The 21,345-nt window shown below is 47.7% G+C and overlaps 1 protein-coding gene across 1 annotated transcript in view; it reads right to left on the bottom strand.

Annotated features, from left to right (window-relative positions):
* Positions 1–1,909: 1,909 nt before the first annotated feature.
* Positions 1,910–21,345, bottom strand: part of LOC140399868 (forkhead box protein A2-like) — a 52,821-nt gene continuing 33,385 nt past the window's right edge. The window contains exon 2 of the mRNA XM_072489333.1: positions 1,910–3,229. Within this exon, the coding sequence (XP_072345434.1) occupies positions 2,117–3,229 (1,113 nt within the window). The 3' untranslated portion in view covers positions 1,910–2,116. The remainder of the gene's footprint in view (positions 3,230–21,345) is intronic.

The following is a 21,345-nucleotide window of genomic DNA, read 5'->3' as shown; positions in this document are numbered from 1 at the left end:
GCTCCCACGGGGAGTGGGGGGAATGTGGGACTCGCTCCCACGGGGAGTGGGGCGAATGTTTAATTGTGTTCCACCCTTTCTCTCACCGACTCTGACTCTGTGAGAAGTTGACTCTTGCCACCGGGAGGGCTGCGGGAGGGGAGGGGGCAGGGCCGGAGGCGAATAATTGACACTCGAACCCCGGCTCTTGGCAGCCGTGTCTGACCGTTGACGCTCGCGATTCCCTTCGGGAACAGATTTAGCTGCCGCCTTGGACCGCCTCCCAGAGTTCGGTGTTCACCAGGTCGACAATCGGCCCCTCAGTCGACCCTTCCTTGGCCGTCAAGCCCCGGGCCGGGGCTTGAACCTGGAGCCTGGGCCTACCGCCGAGATTGCGTCGGCCAGGCCTTGCATTCCCTGGAGCCATTTGCTTGAGGCTTTCCTTTGGGGAATTTTGAAGGAACTGCCCCCGTTATGGAGAGAAAACCGTTCCCGCTCGTGTGTGGAAGCGCTGGCTGGGGTGGCGGTGGGGCGGGGAGAGAAGGGGGACGGACGGGGGGGCTAGAACGAAGGGCCAAAACCTGAAACTCAGAACCAGATCATTCGCTGACAATTTGGAAAGCACCCCTTCAGTCAGATTGGTCAAATTGGAGTGCACCTGTCCCCTGGACGCCTTTCAAGCTTGCCGTTGACCGAGACTAGTTTTATCTTTCAAGAACGAATAAAATCCGGATTATCGAGCTCCGCCTCAGCGACGGCGACCCTGACCACGATCAGCGATTGTCAATAAAGCCCAGTGGGTCCACTTCAGGGGAAGGAAAGCGACCGTCCTTGCCCCGACCTGGCCTGCACGAGACTCCGGGCCTCATGGCCGCCCCCCCCCAATGAACTGGGCCGAACCAGAGCCTGAGCCCAATTAGGGATTGGCGACGAATGCGGGCCTCGCCCCAGCCACACCCACGTCCCCACGAGAGGAGGAAGGGAATGAGGGCGGGTCCGAGCCGGTGAGGGCGGGCCATTGAATATATTGGAGGCCGAGCGAGAGAGATTTCTGATCGACGAGGAAAGGGGGGGGGGGGTCGAGGGTTATGGGGGCGGGGGGGGTGGGAACAGGCAGGGAAGTGGAGACCGGGCCACAACCAGATCGGACATGATAGTATCGAATGGCGGAGCGGGCTAGAGGGGGCCGAATGGCTTTGAGACGAGGTAGACGTCAGAGGGGCTTGTTCAGTCTGTCGAATGCCCTTTCCCCCTCTCACAATGTCCACTTCACCCACCAAACGAAGGATTAATATTAACCAGCATTCGTGTGTGGTAAAATGGCCAACAGCCTGAGTTTTAGGCCCGATACAGAATTGGACACGTTGAATTAGACCGCAGACAGGCCTGATGGGAATTCGAACGGCCAGAGGCAGGGGACTGGGGCAGGTCTGGGACTGTTCTGTGAACAGGACATGGGGAGATAATCGGTCCCATTCGAGTGGATCGGTGGCTGCGGAAACGCTCGGCCGAAGCCAGACTTTCTGGAGCCTAGATTTCCCGCCGCGACCACAAACGGGATACGGCCACCTGAAGATGGGACCCCTGGGGGTGGGGGGTCCTGGTGTCCTGCAGCGTTGCAGTCGGGAACTCCGTTGGGTGGTGCGGCCCCCCCCCCCCCGCCCCCGGACCTGATTGGCCGAGGGCCAGAGAAGATTCCGGAAGGACGCCAAGAGGGGTGCAACAGGAAGAGGCGCCCGGAGACCCTCCCCGGCGAAGACTCGGCCGCCGGCGGACCCAGAGGAGGCAGCGGGCGAGAGACCCACCTTCGTAGACCCAGGGTCCCGAGAGGCCGAGACTCAGAGGTTTGGACACGTAGGCCCGGTTCGTCGGCACGGGGGGGGGGGGGGGTGGGGTTAAGAATCTGAAGGCGTATCATAGGTTCGACGATTTAAGGATAAGCTTTATTGTGTTTTGAAATAAACTTGGGTTGAATGTGAATTTGTCTTTGTCCTTGGTCGATGTGGGCTCCCGGTTAAAACGTTTGAGTAATAAAACTGGTCGAGCTTTACAGACAACGGGTTCTTCGGCAAGCAGAAGGGTGGCTGTCTGCAGAGTATATACAGGTTGGATAAAGTCACGTTCCCTCGAGCAGGGGTCAGATGGAGCTCAGCACGGGCCGAGGACAGGGCGACTGGTAATGACCCGGCTCGCTGACGAGCGGCGCGAGGTCGAAGGCGGCCTTGGAGAAGAGGGAACCGACGGTTAGGCTGCCGGTCACCGAGGGCCCGAAGCCCGGGTAAGACATCATCTGCTCGTGGACCTTGAAGTCAACCCTGCCCGCCTGCGGCTCGGGCGCCACCAGGTTGGCGATGGAGAACGGGTGGCTGGTGGTGAAGTGAGGGTCCGGCTTGAGGTAGATGTCCGAGGCCAGCTGGGAGAGGAACGAGGGCTGGGGGGCGGCGGCGAGGCAGGTGGGGGGGGCGGCGAGGCAGGCGGCCTTGGTATCGGGCGGGCACCCCCCCCCGCCGGGCGGGTCCGGGCTGGCGCAGCCGTCCGCCTCGGCGCCGGGGCCCGGGGACTTGCCGCTTGCCCCGGGGCCGCCCGTCGCGAGCGGCGCTCCCTTCTTCTCGCACTTGAAACGCTTCTGCCTCCTCAAGTAGCAGCCGTTCTCGAACATGTTGCCCGAGTCGGGGTGCAGAGCCCAGTAGGAGCCTTTGCCCGGCTTGTCGGGCAACCGGGGCATCTTGACGAAGCAGTCGTTGAAGGAGAGCGAGTGGCGGATGGAGTTCTGCCAACGTTGCTGGTTCTGACGGTAGTACGGGAACAGATCCATGATCCACTGGTAGATCTCGTTCAGCGTCAGCATCTTCTGCAACGACTGCTGGATGGCCATGGTGATCAGGGAGATGTAGGAGTAGGGGGGCTTGGCGTGCGTGAAGCCCCGTCTGAAGGCCTTGGCGTCTCCGGGCACCTCGAGGCTCCCCTGCCCGTACGCGGGGCTGATGAGGGGGCCTCCGTCGAAGAACGGTGCGGCCTCGTTCGCCGGGCTCCCGTGGGTTCCCGAATGCCCCATCGCCGAGCCCAGCGAGGACCCCACGATGGCCAAATCCAGCCCCAGGCCGCCCACGGCCCCTGGGCCGACTCCCAGGGCAGACAGATGGTGCTGGCTCAGTCCCGAGTTCATGTATGACCCAGCCGTGGATCCGGGAGTCCTTGCGTGGCCGATGAAGGCGTTCCCTGGATTCATGAGGTCTGCAGGATGGAAGATCTGACAGAGACAGAGATCAACATTTCAATTTACGTTCAACACTCAAATCAAACGTAAAACAGCACCGTCTGACCCCACCGAACCTGTTCTGATCCAGAACCAAAAAGAACCCAACACTGGCTGACGAGATAATAACGTGCATTTATGTCAAACAAGTCATTTCCAATTAAGGGGCAGTTTAGCGTGGCCAATCCACCTGCCCGGCACATCTTTGTGTTGTGGGGGTGAGACCCGCGCAGACACGGGGAGAATGTGCAAACTCCACACGGACAGTGACCCGGGGCCGGGATCGAACCCGGGTCCTCGGCTCCGCGAAGCAGCAGGGCTAACCACTGCGCCACCGTGCTGCGTCAGAAAGCTTTAAGAAGAGACACACAGAGAGAGAACCTTAATCAAGGGACAGTGTGAGAGAGAGAGTGTTACAACTGAGAGTCTGATACTGAGGGACAGTGTGTGAGAGAGAGTGTTATAACTGAGAGTCTGATACTGAGGGACAGTGTGTGAGAGAGAGTGTTACAACTGAGAGTCTGATACTGAGGGACTGTGTGTGAGAGAGAGTGTTACAACTGAGAGTCTGATACTGAGGGACAGTGTGTGAGAGAGAGTGTTACAACTGAGAGTCTGATGCTGAGGGACAGTGTGAGAGAGAGAGTGTTATAACTGAGAGTCTGATACTGAGGGACAGTGTAACAGAGAGAGTGTTATAACTGAGAGTCTGATACTGAGGGACAGTGTGAGCGAGAGTGTTATAACTGAGAGTCTGATACTGAGGGACAGTGTGAGCGAGAGTGTTATAACTGAGAGTCTGATACTGAGGGACAGTGTGAGAGAGAGTGTTACAACTGAGAGTCTGATACTGAGGGACAGTGTGTGAGAGAGAGTGTTACAACTGAGAGTCTGATACTGAGGGACAGTGTAACAGAGAGAGAGTGTTATAACTGAGAGTCTGATACTGAGGGACAGTGTGAGAGAGAGAGTGTTATAACTGAGAGTCTGATACTGAGGGACAGTGTGTGAGAGAGAGTGTTACAACTGAGAGTCTGATACTGAGGGACTGTGTGTGAGAGAGAGTGTTACAACTGAGAGTCTGATACTGAGGGACAGTGTGTGAGAGAGAGTGTTACAACTGAGAGTCTGATACTGAGGGACAGTGTAACAGAGAGAGAGTGTTATAACTGAGAGTCTGATACTGAGGGACTGTGTGTGAGAGAGAGTGTTACAACTGAGAGTCTGATACTGAGGGACAGTGTGTGAGAGAGAGTGTTACAACTGAGAGTCTGATACTGAGGGACTGTGTGTGAGAGAGAGTGTTACAACTGAGAGTCTGATACTGAGGGACAGTGTGTGAGAGAGAGTGTTACAACTGAGAGTCTGATACTGAGGGACTGTGTGTGAGAGAGAGTGTTACAACTGAGAGTCTGATACTGAGGGACAGTGTGTGAGAGAGAGTGTTATAACTGAGAGTCTGATACTGAGGGACAGTGTGAGCGAGAGTGTTATAACTGAGAGTCTGATACTGAGGGACAGTGTGAGAGAGAGTGTTACAACTGAGAGTCTGATACTGAGGGACAGTGTGTGAGAGAGAGTGTTACAACTGAGAGTCTGATACTGAGGGACAGTGTAACAGAGAGAGAGTGTTATAACTGAGAGTCTGATACTGAGGGACAGTGTGAGAGAGAGAGTGTTATAACTGAGAGTCTGATACTGAGGGACAGTGTGTGAGAGAGAGTGTTATAACTGAGAGTCTGATACTGAGGGACAGTGTGTGAGAGAGAGTGTTATAACTGAGAGTCTGATACTGAGGGACAGTGTGTGAGAGAGAGTGTTACAACTGAGAGTCTGATACTGAGGGACTGTGTGTGAGAGAGAGTGTTACAACTGAGAGTCTGATACTGAGGGACAGTGTGTGAGAGAGAGTGTTACAACTGAGAGTCTGATACTGAGGGACAGTGTAACAGAGAGAGAGTGTTATAACTGAGAGTCTGATACTGAGGGACTGTGTGTGAGAGAGAGTGTTACAACTGAGAGTCTGATACTGAGGGACAGTGTGTGAGAGAGAGTGTTACAACTGAGAGTCTGATACTGAGGGACTGTGTGTGAGAGAGAGTGTTACAACTGAGAGTCTGATACTGAGGGACAGTGTGTGAGAGAGAGTGTTACAACTGAGAGTCTGATACTGAGGGACTGTGTGTGAGAGAGAGTGTTACAACTGAGAGTCTGATACTGAGGGACAGTGTGTGAGAGAGAGTGTTGCAACTGAGAGTCTGATACTGAGGGACAGTGTGTGAGAGAGAGTGTTACAACTGAGAGTCTGATACTGAGGGACTGTGTGTGAGAGAGAGTGTTACAACTGAGAGTCTGATACTGAGGGACAGTGTGTGAGAGAGAGTGTTACAACTGAGAGTCTGATACTGAGGGACTGTGTGTGAGAGAGAGTGTTACAACTGAGAGTCTGATACTGAGGGACAGTGTGTGAGAGAGAGTGTTACAACTGAGAGTCTGATACTGAGGGACAGTGTAACAGAGAGAGAGTGTTATAACTGAAAGTCTGATACTTAGGGACAGTGTGAGATTGTGTTACAACTGAGAGTCTGATACTGAGGGACAGTGTGTGAGAGAGAGTGTTATAACTGAGAGTCTGATACTGAGGGACAGTGTAACAGAGAGAGTGTTATAACTGAGAGTCTGATACTGAGGTACAGTGTGAGAGAGAGTGTTATAACTGAGAGTCTGATACTGAGGGACAGTGTGTGAGAGAGAGTGTTATAACTGAGAGTCTGATACTGAGGGACAGTGTGTGAGAGAGAGTGTTATAACTGAGAGTCTGATACTGAGGGACAGTGTGAGAGAGAGAGTGTTATAACTGAGAGTCTGATACTGAGGGACAGTGTGTGAGAGAGAGTGTTATAACTGAGAGTCTGATACTGAGGGACAGTGTGTGAGAGAGAGTGTTATAACTGAGACTTTGATACTGAGGGACAGTGTGTGAGAGAGAGTGTTATAACTGAGAGTCTGATACTGAGGGACAGTGTGTGAGAGAGTGTTATAACTGAGAGTCTGATACTGAGGGACAGTGTGTGAGAGAGAGTGTTATAACTGAGAGTCTGATACTGAGGGACAGTGTGTGAGAGAGAGTGTTATAACTGAGAGTCTGATACTGAGGGACAGTGTAACAGAGAGAGTGTTATAACTGAGAGTCTGATACTGAGGGACAGTGTGAGAGAGAGAGTTATAACTGAGAGTCTGATACTGAGGGACAGTGTAACAGAGAGAGTGTTATAACTGAGAGTCTGATACTGAGGGACAGTGTGTGAGAGAGAGTGTTATAACTGAGAGTCTGATACTGAGGGACAGTGTAACAGAGAGAGTGTTATAACAGAGAGTCTGATACTGAGGGACAGTGTAACAGAGAGAGTGTTATAACTGAGAGTCTGATACTGAGGGACAGTGTGTGAGAGAGAGTGTTATAACTGAGAGTCTGATACTGAGGGACAGTGTGTGAGAGAGAGTGTTATAACTGAGAGTCTGATACTGAGGGACAGTGTAACAGAGAGAGTGTTACAACTGAGAGTCTGATACTGAGGGACAGTGTGTGAGAGAGAGTGTTATAACTGAGACTGATACTGAGCGACAGTGTAACAGAGAGAGTGTTATAACTGAGAGTCTGATACTGAGGGTCAGTGTGTGAGAGAGTGTTATAACTGAGAGTCTGATACTGAGGTACAGTGTGAGAGAGAGTGTTATAACTGAGAGTCTGATACTGAGGGACAGTGTGTGAGAGAGAGTGTTATAACTGAGAGTCTGATACTGAGGGACAGTGTGTGAGAGAGAGTGTTATAACTGAGAGTCTGATACTGAGGGACAGTGTGAGAGAGAGAGTGTTATAACTGAGAGTCTGATACTGAGGGACAGTGTGTGAGAGAGAGTGTTATAACTGAGAGTCTGATACTGAGGGACAGTGTGTGAGAGAGAGTGTTATAACTGAGAGTCTGATACTGAGGGACAGTGTGTGAGAGAGAGTGTTATAACTGAGAGTCTGATACTGAGGGACAGTGTGTGAGAGAGTGTTATAACTGAGAGTCTGATACTGAGGGACAGTGTGTGAGAGAGAGTGTTATAACTGAGAGTCTGATACTGAGGGACAGTGTGTGAGAGAGAGTGTTATAACTGAGAGTCTGATACTGAGGGACAGTGTAACAGAGAGAGTGTTATAACTGAGAGTCTGATACTGAGGGACAGTGTGAGAGAGAGTGTTATAACTGAGAGTCTGATACTGAGGGACAGTGTAACAGAGAGAGTGTTATAACTGAGAGTCTGATACTGAGGGACAGTGTGTGAGAGAGAGTGTTATAACTGAGAGTCTGATACTGAGGGACAGTGTAACAGAGAGAGTGTTATAACAGAGAGTCTGATACTGAGGGACAGTGTAACAGAGAGAGTGTTATAACTGAGAGTCTGATACTGAGGGACAGTGTGTGAGAGACAGTGTTATAACTGAGAGTCTGATACTGAGGGACAGTGTGTGAGAGAGAGTGTTATAACTGAGAGTCTGATACTGAGGGACAGTGTAACAGAGAGAGTGTTATAACTGAGAGTCTGATACTGAGGGACAGTGTGTGAGAGAGAGTGTTATAACTGAGAGTCTGATACTGAGGGACAGTGTGTGAGAGAGAGTGTTATAACTGAGAGTCTGATACTGAGGGACAGTGTAACAGAGAGAGTGTTATAACTGAGAGTCTGATACTGAGGGACAGTGTGAGAGAGAGTGTTATAACTGAGAGTCTGATACTGAGGGACAGTGTAACAGAGAGAGTGTTACAACTGAGAGTCTGATACTGAGGGACAGTGTGTGAGAGAGAGTGTTATAACTGAGTCTGATACTGAGCGACAGTGTAACAGAGAGAGTGTTATAACTGAGAGTCTGATACTGAGGGTCAGTGTGTGAGAGAGTGTTATAACTGAGAGTCTGATACTGAGGGACAGTGTGAGAGAGAGAGTGTTATAACTGAGAGTCTGATACTGAGGGACAGTGTGAGAGAGAGAGTGTTATAACTGAGAGTCTGATACTGAGGGACAGTGTAACAGAGAGAGTGTTATAACTGAGAGTCTGATACTGAGGGACAGTGTGAGAGAGAGAGTGTTATAACTGAGAGTCTGATACTGAGGGACAGTGTAACAGAGAGAGTGTTATAACTGAGAGCCTGATACTGAGGGACAGTGTGAGAGAGAGTGTTATAACTGAGAGTCTGATACTGAGGGACAGTGTGTGAGAGAGAGTGGTATAACTGAGAGTCTGATACTGAGGGACAGTGTGTGAGAGAGAGTGTTATAACTGAGAGTCTGATAGTGAGGGACACTGTGTGTGAGATAGTGTTATAACTGAGAGTCTGATACTGAGGGACAGTGTGTGAGAGAGAGTGTTATAACTGAGAGTCTGATACTGAGGGACTGTGTGTGAGAGAGAGTGTTACAACTGAGAGTCTGATACTGAGGGACAGTGTAACAGAGAGAGTGTTATAACTGAGAGTCTGATACTGAGGGACAGTGTGTGAGAGAGAGTGTTATAACTGAGAGTCTGATACTGAGGGACAGTGTGTGAGAGAGAGTGTTATAACTGAGAGTCTGATACTGAGGGACAGTGTGTGAGAGAGAGTGTTATAACTGAGAGTCTGATACTGAGGGACAGTGTGTGAGAGAGAGTGTTATAACTGAGAGTCTGATACTGAGGGACAGTGTGTGAGAGAGAGTGTTACAACTGAGTCTGATACTGAGGGACAGTGTAAAAGAGAGAGAGTGTTATAACTGAGAGTCTGATACTGAGGGACAGTGTGTGAGAGAGTGTTATAACTGAGAGTCTGATACTGAGGGACAGTGTGAGAGAGAGTGTTACAACTGAGAGTCTGATACTGAGGGACAGTGTAACAGAGAGAGAGTGTTATAACTGAGAGTCTGATACTGAGGGACAGTGTGAGAGAGAGAGTGTTATAACTGAGAGTCTGATACTGAGGGACAGTGTGTGAGAGAGAGTGTTACAACTGAGAGTCTGATACTGAGGGACAGTGTAACAGAGAGAGAGTGTTATAACTGAGAGTCTGATACTGAGGGACAGTGTGAGAGAGAGAGTTTTAGAACTGAGAGTCTGATACTGAGGGACAGTGTGTGAGAGAGAGTGTTACAACTGAGAGTCTGATACTGAGGGACTGTGTGTGAGAGAGAGTGTTACAACTGAGAGTCTGATACTGAGGGACAGTGTGTGAGAGAGAGTGTTACAACTGAGAGTCTGATACTGAGGGACAGTGTAACAGAGAGAGAGTGTTATAACTGAGAGTCTGATACTGAGGGACTGTGTGTGAGAGAGAGTGTTACAACTGAGAGTCTGATACTGAGGGACAGTGTGTGAGAGAGAGTGTTACAACTGAGAGTCTGATACTGAGGGACAGTGTGTGAGAGAGAGTGTTACAACTGAGAGTCTGATACTGAGGGACTGTGTGTGAGAGAGAGTGTTACAACTGAGAGTCTGATACTGAGGGACAGTGTGTGAGAGAGAGTGTTATAACTGAGAGTCTGATACTGAGGGACAGTGTGAGCGAGAGTGTTATAACTGAGTGTCTGATACTGAGGGACAGTGTGAGAGAGAGTGTTACAACTGAGAGTCTGATACTGAGGGACAGTGTGTGAGAGAGAGTGTTACAACTGAGAGTCTGATACTGAGGGACAGTGTAACAGAGAGAGAGTGTTATAACTGAGAGTCTGATACTGAGGGACAGTGTGAGAGAGAGAGTGTTATAACTGAGAGTCTGATACTGAGGGACAGTGTGTGAGAGAGAGTGTTACAACTGAGAGTCTGATACTGAGGGACTGTGTGTGAGAGAGAGTGTTACAACTGAGAGTCTGATACTGAGGGACAGTGTGTGAGAGAGAGTGTTACAACTGAGAGTCTGATACTGAGGGACAGTGTAACAGAGAGAGAGTGTTATAACTGAGAGTCTGATACTGAGGGACTGTGTGTGAGAGAGAGTGTTACAACTGAGAGTCTGATACTGAGGGACAGTGTGTGAGAGAGAGTGTTACAACTGAGAGTCTGATACTGAGGGACTGTGTGTGAGAGAGAGTGTTACAACTGAGAGTCTGATACTGAGGGACAGTGTGTGAGAGAGAGTGTTACAACTGAGAGTCTGATACTGAGGGACTGTGTGTGAGAGAGAGTGTTACAACTGAGAGTCTGATACTGAGGGACAGTGTGTGAGAGAGAGTGTTACAACTGAGAGTCTGATACTGAGGGACAGTGTGTGAGAGAGAGTGTTACAACTGAGAGTCTGATACTGAGGGACTGTGTGTGAGAGAGAGTGTTACAACTGAGAGTCTGATACTGAGGGACAGTGTGTGAGAGAGAGTGTTACAACTGAGAGTCTGATACTGAGGGACTGTGTGTGAGAGAGAGTGTTACAACTGAGAGTCTGATACTGAGGGACAGTGTGTGAGAGAGAGTGTTACAACTGAGAGTCTGATACTGAGGGACAGTGTAACAGAGAGAGAGTGTTATAACTGAGAGTCTGATACTTAGGGACAGTGTGAGATTGTATTACAACTGAGAGTCTGATACTGAGGGACAGTGTGTGAGAGAGAGTGTTATAACTGAGAGTCTGATACTGAGGGACAGTGTAACAGAGAGAGTGTTATAACTGAGAGTCTGATACTGAGGTACAGTGTGAGAGAGAGTGTTATAACTGAGAGTCTGATACTGAGGGACAGTGTGTGAGAGAGAGTGTTATAACTGAGAGTCTGATACTGAGGGACAGTGTGTGAGAGAGAGTGTTATAACTGAGAGTCTGATACTGAGGGACAGTGTGAGAGAGAGAGTGTTATAACTGAGAGTCTGATACTGAGGGACAGTGTGTGAGAGAGAGTGTTATAACTGAGAGTCTGATACTGAGGGACAGTGTGTGAGAGAGAGTGTTATAACTGAGAGTCTGATACTGAGGGACAGTGTGTGAGAGAGAGTGTTATAACTGAGAGTCTGATACTGAGGGACAGTGTGTGAGAGAGTGTTATAACTGAGAGTCTGATACTGAGGGACAGTGTGTGAGAGAGAGTGTTATAACTGAGAGTCTGATACTGAGGGACAGTGTGTGAGAGAGAGTGTTATAACTGAGAGTCTGATATCGAGGGACAGTGTAACAGAGAGAGTGTTATAACTGAGAGTCTGATACTGAGGGACAGTGTGAGAGAGAGTGTTATAACTGAGAGTCTGATACTGAGGGACAGTGTAACAGAGAGAGTGTTATAACTGAGAGTCTGATACTGAGGGACAGTGTGTGAGAGAGAGTGTTATAACTGAGAGTCTGATACTGAGGGACAGTGTAACAGAGAGAGTGTTATAACAGAGAGTCTGATACTGAGGGACAGTGTAACAGAGAGAGTGTTATAACTGAGAGTCTGATACTGAGGGACAGTGTGTGAGAGAGAGTGTTATAACTGAGAGTCTGATACTGAGGGACAGTGTGTGAGAGAGAGTGTTATAACTGAGAGTCTGATACTGAGGGACAGTGTAACAGAGAGAGTGTTATAACTGAGAGTCTGATACTGAGGGACAGTGTGAGAGAGAGTGTTATAACTGAGAGTCTGATACTGAGGGACAGTGTAACAGAGAGAGTGTTATAACTGAGAGTCTGATACTGAGGGACAGTGTGTGAGAGAGAGTGTTATAACTGAGAGTCTGATACTGAGGGACAGTGTAACAGAGAGAGTGTTATAACAGAGAGTCTGATACTGAGGGACAGTGTAACAGAGAGATTGTTATAACTGAGAGTCTGATACTGAGGGACAGTGCGTGAGAGAGAGTGTTATAACTGAGAGTCTGATACTGAGGTACAGTGTGAGAGAGAGTGTTATAACTGAGAGTCTGATACTGAGGGACAGTGTGTGAGAGAGTGTTATAACTGAGAGTCTGATACTGAGGGACAGTGTGTGAGAGAGAGTGTTATAACTGAGAGTCTGATACTGAGGGACAGTGTAACAGAGAGAGAGTGTTATAACTGAGAGTCTGATACTGAGGGACAGTGTGTGAGAGAGAGTGTTATAACTGAGAGTCTGATACTGAGGGACAGTGTAACAGAGAGAGTGTTATAACTGAGTCTGATACTGAGGGACAGTGTGTGAGAGAGAGTGTTATAACTGAGAGTCTGATACTGAGGGACAGTGTGAGAGAGAGAGTGTTATAACTGAGAGTCTGATACTGAGGGACAGTGTGTGAGAGAGAGTGTTACAACTGAGAGTCTGATACTGAGGGACAGTGTAACAGAGAGAGAGTGTTATAACTGAGAGTCTGATACTGAGGGACAGTGTGAGAGAGAGAGTGTTAGAACTGAGAGTCTGATACTGAGGGACAGTGTGTGAGAGAGAGTGTTACAACTGAGAGTCTGATACTGAGGGACTGTGTGTGAGAGAGAGTGTTACAACTGAGAGTCTGATACTGAGGGACAGTGTGTGAGAGAGAGTGTTACAACTGAGAGTCTGATACTGAGGGACAGTGTAACAAGAGAGAGAGTGTTATAACTGAGAGTCTGATACTGAGGGACTGTGTGTGAGAGAGAGTGTTACAACTGAGAGTCTGATACTGAGGGACAGTGTGTGAGAGAGAGTGTTACAACTGAGAGTCTGATACTGAGGGACAGTGTGTGAGAGAGAGTGTTACAACTGAGAGTCTGATACTGAGGGACTGTGTGTGAGAGAGAGTGTTACAACTGAGAGTCTGATACTGAGGGACAGTGTGTGAGAGAGAGTGTTATAACTGAGAGTCTGATACTGAGGGACAGTGTGAGCGAGAGTGTTATAACTGCGTGTCTGATACTGAGGGACAGTGTGAGAGAGAGTGTTACAACTGAGAGTCTGATACTGAGGGACAGTGTGTGAGAGAGAGTGTTACAACTGAGAGTCTGATACTGAGGGACAGTGTAACAGAGAGAGAGTGTTATAACTGAGAGTCTGATACTGAGGGACAGTGTGAGAGAGAGAGTGTTATAACTGAGAGTCTGATACTGAGGGACAGTGTGTGAGAGAGAGTGTTACAACTGAGAGTCTGATACTGAGGGACTGTGTGTGAGAGAGAGTGTTACAACTGAGAGTCTGATACTGAGGGACAGTGTGTGAGAGAGAGTGTTACAACTGAGAGTCTGATACTGAGGGACAGTGTAACAGAGAGAGAGTGTTATAACTGAGAGTCTGATACTGAGGGACTGTGTGTGAGAGAGAGTGTTACAACTGAGAGTCTGATACTGAGGGACAGTGTGTGAGAGAGAGTGTTACAACTGAGAGTCTGATACTGAGGGACTGTGTGTGAGAGAGAGTGTTACAACTGAGAGTCTGATACTGAGGGACAGTGTGTGAGAGAGAGTGTTACAACTGAGAGTCTGATACTGAGGGACTGTGTGTGAGAGAGAGTGTTACAACTGAGAGTCTGATACTGAGGGACAGTGTGTGAGAGAGAGTGTTACAACTGAGAGTCTGATACTGAGGGACAGTGTGTGAGAGAGAGTGTTACAACTGAGAGTCTGATACTGAGGGACTGTGTGTGAGAGAGAGTGTCACAACTGAGAGTCTGATACTGAGGGACAGTGTGTGAGAGAGAGTGTTACAACTGAGAGTCTGATACTGAGGGACTGTGTGTGAGAGAGAGTGTTACAACTGAGAGTCTGATACTGAGGGACAGTGTGTGAGAGAGAGTGTTACAACTGAGAGTCTGATACTGAGGGACAGTGTAACAGAGAGAGAGTGTTATAACTGAGAGTCTGATACTTAGGGACAGTGTGAGATTGTGTTACAACTGAGAGTCTGATACTGAGGGACAGTGTGTGAGAGAGAGTGTTATAACTGAGAGTCTGATACTGAGGGACAGTGTAACAGAGAGAGTGTTATAACTGAGAGTCTGATACTGAGGTACAGTGTGAGAGAGAGTGTTATAACTGAGAGTCTGATACTGAGGGACAGTGTGTGAGAGAGAGTGTTATAACTGAGAGTCTGATACTGAGGGACAGTGTGTGAGAGAGAGTGTTATAACTGAGAGTCTGATACTGAGGGACAGTGTGAGAGAGAGAGTGTTATAACTGAGAGTCTGATACTGAGGGACAGTGTGTGAGAGAGAGTGTTATAACTGAGAGTCTGATACTGAGGGACAGTGTGTGAGAGAGAGTGTTATAACTGAGAGTCTGATACTGAGGGACAGTGTGTGAGAGAGAGTGTTATAACTGAGAGTCTGATACTGAGGGACAGTGTGTGAGAGAGTGTTATAACTGAGAGTCTGATACTGAGGGACAGTGTGTGAGAGAGAGTGTTATAACTGAGAGCCTGATACTGAGGGACAGTGTGTGAGAGAGAGTGTTATAACTGAGAGTCTGATATCGAGGGACAGTGTAACAGAGAGAGTGTTATAACTGAGAGTCTGATACTGAGGGACAGTGTGAGAGAGAGTGTTATAACTGAGAGTCTGATACTGAGGGACAGTGTAACAGAGAGAGTGTTATAACTGAGAGTCTGATACTGACGGACAGTGTGTGAGAGAGAGTGTTATAACTGAGAGTCTGATACTGAGGGACAGTGTAACAGAGAGAGTGTTATAACAGAGAGTCTGATACTGAGGGACAGTGTAACAGAGAGAGTGTTATAACTGAGAGTCTGATACTGAGGGACAGTGTGTGAGAGAGAGTGTTATAACTGAGAGTCTGATACTGAGGGACAGTGTGAGAGAGAGAGTGTTATAACTGAGAGTCTGATACTGAGGGACAGTGTGTGAGAGAGAGTGTTATAACTGAGAGTCTGATACGGAGGGACAGTGTAACAGAGAGAGTGTTATAACTGAGAGTCTGATACTGAGGGACAGTGTGAGAGAGAGTGTTACAACTGAGAGTCTGATACTGAGGGACAGTGTAACAGAGAGAGAGTGTTATAACTGAGAGTCTGATACTGAGGGACAGTGTGAGAGAGAGAGTGTTATAACTGAGAGTCTGATACTGAGGGACAGTGTGTGAGAGAGAGTGTTACAACTGAGAGTCTGATACTGAGGGACAGTGTAACAGAGAGAGAGTGTTATAACTGAGAGTCTGATACTGAGGGACAGTGTGAGAGAGAGAGTTTTAGAACTGAGAGTCTGATACTGAGGGACAGTGTGTGAGAGAGAGTGTTACAACTGAGAGTCTGATACTGAGGGACTGTGTGTGAGAGAGAGTGTTACAACTGAGAGTCTGATACTGAGGGACAGTGTGTGAGAGAGAGTGTTACAACTGAGAGTCTGATACTGAGGGACAGTGTAACAGAGAGAGAGTGTTATAACTGAGAGTCTGATACTGAGGGACTGTGTGTGAGAGAGAGTGTTACAACTGAGAGTCTGATACTGAGGGACAGTGTGTGAGAGAGAGTGTTACAACTGAGAGTCTGATACTGAGGGACAGTGTGTGAGAGAGAGTGTTACAACTGAGAGTCTGATACTGAGGGACTGTGTGTGAGAGAGAGTGTTACAACTGAGAGTCTGATACTGAGGGACAGTGTGTGAGAGAGAGTGTTATAACTGAGAGTCTGATACTGAGGGACAGTGTGAGCGAGAGTGTTATAACTGAGTGTCTGATACTGAGGGACAGTGTGAGAGAGAGTGTTACAACTGAGAGTCTGATACTGAGGGACAGTGTGTGAGAGAGAGTGTTACAACTGAGAGTCTGATACTGAGGGACAGTGTAACAGAGAGAGAGTGTTATAACTGAGAGTCTGATACTGAGGGACAGTGTGAGAGAGAGAGTGTTATAACTGAGAGTCTGATACTGAGGGACAGTGTGTGAGAGAGAGTGTTACAACTGAGAGTCTGATACTGAGGGACTGTGTGTGAGAGAGAGTGTTACAACTGAGAGTCTGATACTGAGGGACAGTGTGTGAGAGAGAGTGTTACAACTGAGAGTCTGATACTGAGGGACAGTGTAACAGAGAGAGAGTGTTATAACTGAGAGTCTGATACTGAGGGACTGTGTGTGAGAGAGAGTGTTACAACTGAGAGTCTGATACTGAGGGACAGTGTGTGAGAGAGAGTGTTACAACTGAGAGTCTGATACTGAGGGACTGTGTGTGAGAGAGAGTGTTACAACTGAGAGTCTGATACTGAGGGACAGTGTGTGAGAGAGAGTGTTACAACTGAGAGTCTGATACTGAGGGACTGTGTGTGAGAGAGAGTGTTACAACTGAGAGTCTGATACTGAGGGACAGTGTGTGAGAGAGAGTGTTACAACTGAGAGTCTGATACTGAGGGACAGTGTGTGAGAGAGAGTGTTACAACTGAGAGTCTGATACTGAGGGACTGTGTGTGAGAGAGAGTGTTACAACTGAGAGTCTGATACTGAGGGACAGTGTGTGAGAGAGAGTGTTACAACTGAGAGTCTGATACTGAGGGACTGTGTGTGAGAGAGAGTGTTACAACTGAGAGTCTGATACTGAGGGACAGTGTGTGAGAGAGAGTGTTACAACTGAGAGTCTGATACTGAGGGACAGTGTAACAGAGAGAGAGTGTTATAACTGAGAGTCTGATACTTAGGGACAGTGTGAGATTGTATTACAACTGAGAGTCTGATACTGAGGGACAGTGTGTGAGAGAGAGTGTTATAACTGAGAGTCTGATACTGAGGGACAGTGTAACAGAGAGAGTGTTATAACTGAGAGTCTGATACTGAGGTACAGTGTGAGAGAGAGTGTTATAACTGAGAGTCTGATACTGAGGGACAGTGTGTGAGAGAGAGTGTTATAACTGAGAGTCTGATACTGAGGGACAGTGTGTGAGAGAGAGTGTTATAACTGAGAGTCTGATACTGAGGGACAGTGTGAGAGAGAGAGTGTTATAACTGAGAGTCTGATACTGAGGGACAGTGTGTGAGAGAGAGTGTTATAACTGAGAGTCTGATACTGAGGGACAGTGTGTGAGAGAGAGTGTTATAACTGAGAGTCTGATACTGAGGGACAGTGTGTGAGAGAGAGTGTTATAACTGAGAGTCTGATACTGAGGGACAGTGTGTGAGAGAGTGTTATAACTGAGAGTCTGATACTGAGGGACAGTGTGTGAGAGAGAGTGTTATAACTGAGAGTCTGATACTGAGGGACAGTGTGTGAGAGAGAGTGTTATAACTGAGAGTCTGATATCGAGGGACAGTGTAACAGAGAGAGTGTTATAACTGAGAGTCTGATACTGAGGGACAGTGTGAGAGAGAGTGTTATAACTGAGAGTCTGATACTGAGGGACAGTGTAACAGAGAGAGTGTTATAACTGAGAGTCTGATACTGAGGGACAGTGTGTGAGAGAGAGTGTTATAACTGAGAGTCTGATACTGAGGGACAGTGTAACAGAGAGAGTGTTATAACAGAGAGTCTGATACTGAGGGACAGTGTAACAGAGAGAGTGTTATAACTGAGAGTCTGATACTGAGGGACAGTGTGTGAGAGAGAGTGTTATAACTGAGAGTCTGATACTGAGGGACAGTGTGTGAGAGAGAGTGTTATAACTGAGAGTCTGATACTGAGGGACAGTGTAACAGAGAGAGTGTTATAACTGAGAGTCTGATACTGAGGGACAGTGTGAGAGAGAGTGTTATAACTGAGAGTCTGATACTGAGGGACAGTGTAACAGAGAGAGTGTTATAACTGAGAGTCTGATACTGAGGGACAGTGTGTGAGAGAGAGTGTTATAACTGAGAGTCTGATACTGAGGGACAGTGTAACAGAGAGAGTGTTATAACAGAGAGTCTGATACTGAGGGACAGTGTAACAGAGAGATTGTTATAACTGAGAGTCTGATACTGAGGGACAGTGCGTGAGAGAGAGTGTTATAACTGAGAGTCTGATACTGAGGTACAGTGTGAGAGAGAGTGTTATAACTGAGAGTCTGATACTGAGGGACAGTGTGTGAGAGAGTGTTATAACTGAGAGTCTGATACTGAGGGACAGTGTGTGAGAGAGAGTGTTATAACTGAGAGTCTGATACTGAGGGACAGTGTAACAGAGAGAGAGTGTTATAACTGAGAGTCTGATACTGAGGGACAGTGTGTGAGAGAGAGTGTTATAACTGAGAGTCTGATACTGAGGGACAGTGTAACAGAGAGAGTGTTATAACTGAGTCTGATACTGAGGGACAGTGTGTGAGAGAGAGTGTTATAACTGAGAGTCTGATACTGAGGGACAGTGTGAGAGAGAGAGTGTTATAACTGAGAGTCTGATACTGAGGGACAGTGTGTGAGAGAGAGTGTTACAACTGAGAGTCTGATACTGAGGGACAGTGTAACAGAGAGAGAGTGTTATAACTGAGAGTCTGATACTGAGGGACAGTGTGAGAGAGAGAGTGTTAGAACTGAGAGTCTGATACTGAGGGACAGTGTGTGAGAGAGAGTGTTACAACTGAGAGTCTGATACTGAGGGACTGTGTGTGAGAGAGAGTGTTACAACTGAGAGTCTGATACTGAGGGACAGTGTGTGAGAGAGAGTGTTACAACTGAGAGTCTGATACTGAGGGACAGTGTAACAAGAGAGAGAGTGTTATAACTGAGAGTCTGATACTGAGGGACTGTGTGTGAGAGAGAGTGTTACAACTGAGAGTCTGATACTGAGGGACAGTGTGTGAGAGAGAGTGTTACAACTGAGAGTCTGATACTGAGGGACAGTGTGTGAGAGAGAGTGTTACAACTGAGAGTCTGATACTGAGGGACTGTGTGTGAGAGAGAGTGTTACAACTGAGAGTCTGATACTGAGGGACAGTGTGTGAGAGAGAGTGTTATAACTGAGAGTCTGATACTGAGGGACAGTGTGAGCGAGAGTGTTATAACTGCGTGTCTGATACTGAGGGACAGTGTGAGAGAGAGTGTTACAACTGAGAGTCTGATACTGAGGGACAGTGTGTGAGAGAGAGTGTTACAACTGAGAGTCTGATACTGAGGGACAGTGTAACAGAGAGAGAGTGTTATAACTGAGAGTCTGATACTGAGGGACAGTGTGAGAGAGAGAGTGTTATAACTGAGAGTCTGATACTGAGGGACAGTGTGTGAGAGAGAGTGTTACAACTGAGAGTCTGATACTGAGGGACTGTGTGTGAGAGAGAGTGTTACAACTGAGAGTCTGATACTGAGGGACAGTGTGTGAGAGAGAGTGTTACAACTGAGAGTCTGATACTGAGGGACAGTGTAACAGAGAGAGAGTGTTATAACTGAGAGTCTGATACTGAGGGACTGTGTGTGAGAGAGAGTGTTCCAACTGAGAGTCTGATACTGAGGGACAGTGTGTGAGAGAGAGTGTTACAACTGAGAGTCTGATACTGAGGGACTGTGTGTGAGAGAGAGTGTTACAACTGAGAGTCTGATACTGAGGGACAGTGTGTGAGAGAGAGTGTTACAACTGAGAGTCTGATACTGAGGGACTGTGTGTGAGAGAGAGTGTTACAACTGAGAGTCTGATACTGAGGGACAGTGTGTGAGAGAGAGTGTTACAACTGAGAGTCTGATACTGAGGGACAGTGTGTGAGAGAGAGTGTTACAACTGAGAGTCTGATACTGAGGGACTGTGTGTGAGAGAGAGTGTCACAACTGAGAGTCTGATACTGAGGGACAGTGTGTGAGAGAGAGTGTTACAACTGAGAGTCTGATACTGAGGGACTGTGTGTGAGAGAGAGTGTTACAACTGAGAGTCTGATACTGAGGGACAGTGTGTGAGAGAGAGTGTTACAACTGAGAGTCTGATACTGAGGGACAGTGTAACAGAGAGAGAGTGTTATAACTGAGAGTCTGATACTTAGGGACAGTGTGAGATTGTGTTACAACTGAGAGTCTGATACTGAGGGACAGTGTGTGAGAGAGAGTGTTATAACTGAGAGTCTGATACTGAGGGACAGTGTAACAGAGAGAGTGTTATAACTGAGAGTCTGATACTGAGGTACAGTGTGAGAGAGAGTGTTATAACTGAGAGTCTGATACTGAGGGACAGTGTGTGAGAGAGAGTGTTATAACTGAGAGTCTGATACTGAGGGACAGTGTGTGAGAGAGAGTGTTATAACTGAGAGTCTGATACTGAGGGACAGTGTGAGAGAGAGAGTGTTATAACTGAGAGTCTGATACTGAGGGACAGTGTGTGAGAGAGAGTGTTATAACTGAGAGTCTGATACTGAGGGACAGTGTGTGAGAGAGAGTGTTATAACTGAGAGTCTGATACTGAGGGACAGTGTGTGAGAGAGAGTGTTATAACTGAGAGTCTGATACTGAGGGACAGTGTGTGAGAGAGAGTGTTATAACTGAGAGTCTGATACTGAGGGACAGTGTGAGAGAGAGAGTGTTATAACTGAGAGTCTGATACTGAGGGACAGTGTGTGAGAGAGAGTGTTATAACTGAGAGTCTGATACGGAGGGACAGTGTAACAGAGAGAGTGTTATAACTGAGAGTCTGATACTGAGGGACAGTGTGAGAGAGAGTGTTATAACTGAGAGTCTGATACTGAGGGACAGTGTAACAGAGAGAGTGTTATAACTGAGAGTCTGATACTGAGGGACAGTGTGTGAGAGAGAGTGTTATAACTGAGAGTCTGATACTGAGGGACAGTGTAACAGAGAGAGTGTTATAACAGAGAGTCTGATACTGAGGGACAGTGTAACAGAGAGATTGTTATAACTGAGAGTCTGATACTGAGGGACAGTGCGTGAGAGAGAGTGTTATAACTGAGAGTCTGATACTGAGGTACAGTGTGAGAGAGAGTGTTATAACTGAGAGTCTGATACTGAGGGACAGTGTGTGAGAGAGTGTTATAACTGAGAGTCTGATACTGAGGGACAGTGTGTGAGAGAGAGTGTTATAACTGAGAGTCTGATACTGAGGGACAGTGTGAGAGAGAGAGTGTTATAACTGAGAGTCTGATACTGAGGGACAGTGTGTGAGAGAGAGTGTTATAACTGAGAGTCTGATACTGAGGGACAGTGTGTGAGAGAGAGTGTTATAACTGAGAGTCTGATACTGAGGGACAGTGTGTGAGAGAGAGTGTTATAACTGAGAGTCTGATACTGAGGGACAGTGTGTGAGAGAGAGTGTTATAACTGAGAGTCTGATACTGAGGGACAGTGTGT

This window comes from Scyliorhinus torazame, chromosome 24, assembly GCF_047496885.1.
Source record: "Scyliorhinus torazame isolate Kashiwa2021f chromosome 24, sScyTor2.1, whole genome shotgun sequence".
Lineage (NCBI taxonomy): Eukaryota > Metazoa > Chordata > Chondrichthyes > Carcharhiniformes > Scyliorhinidae > Scyliorhinus > Scyliorhinus torazame.
The sequence above is the reverse complement of the archived record's forward strand: the minus strand, read 5'-3'. Positions and strand labels throughout refer to the sequence as shown.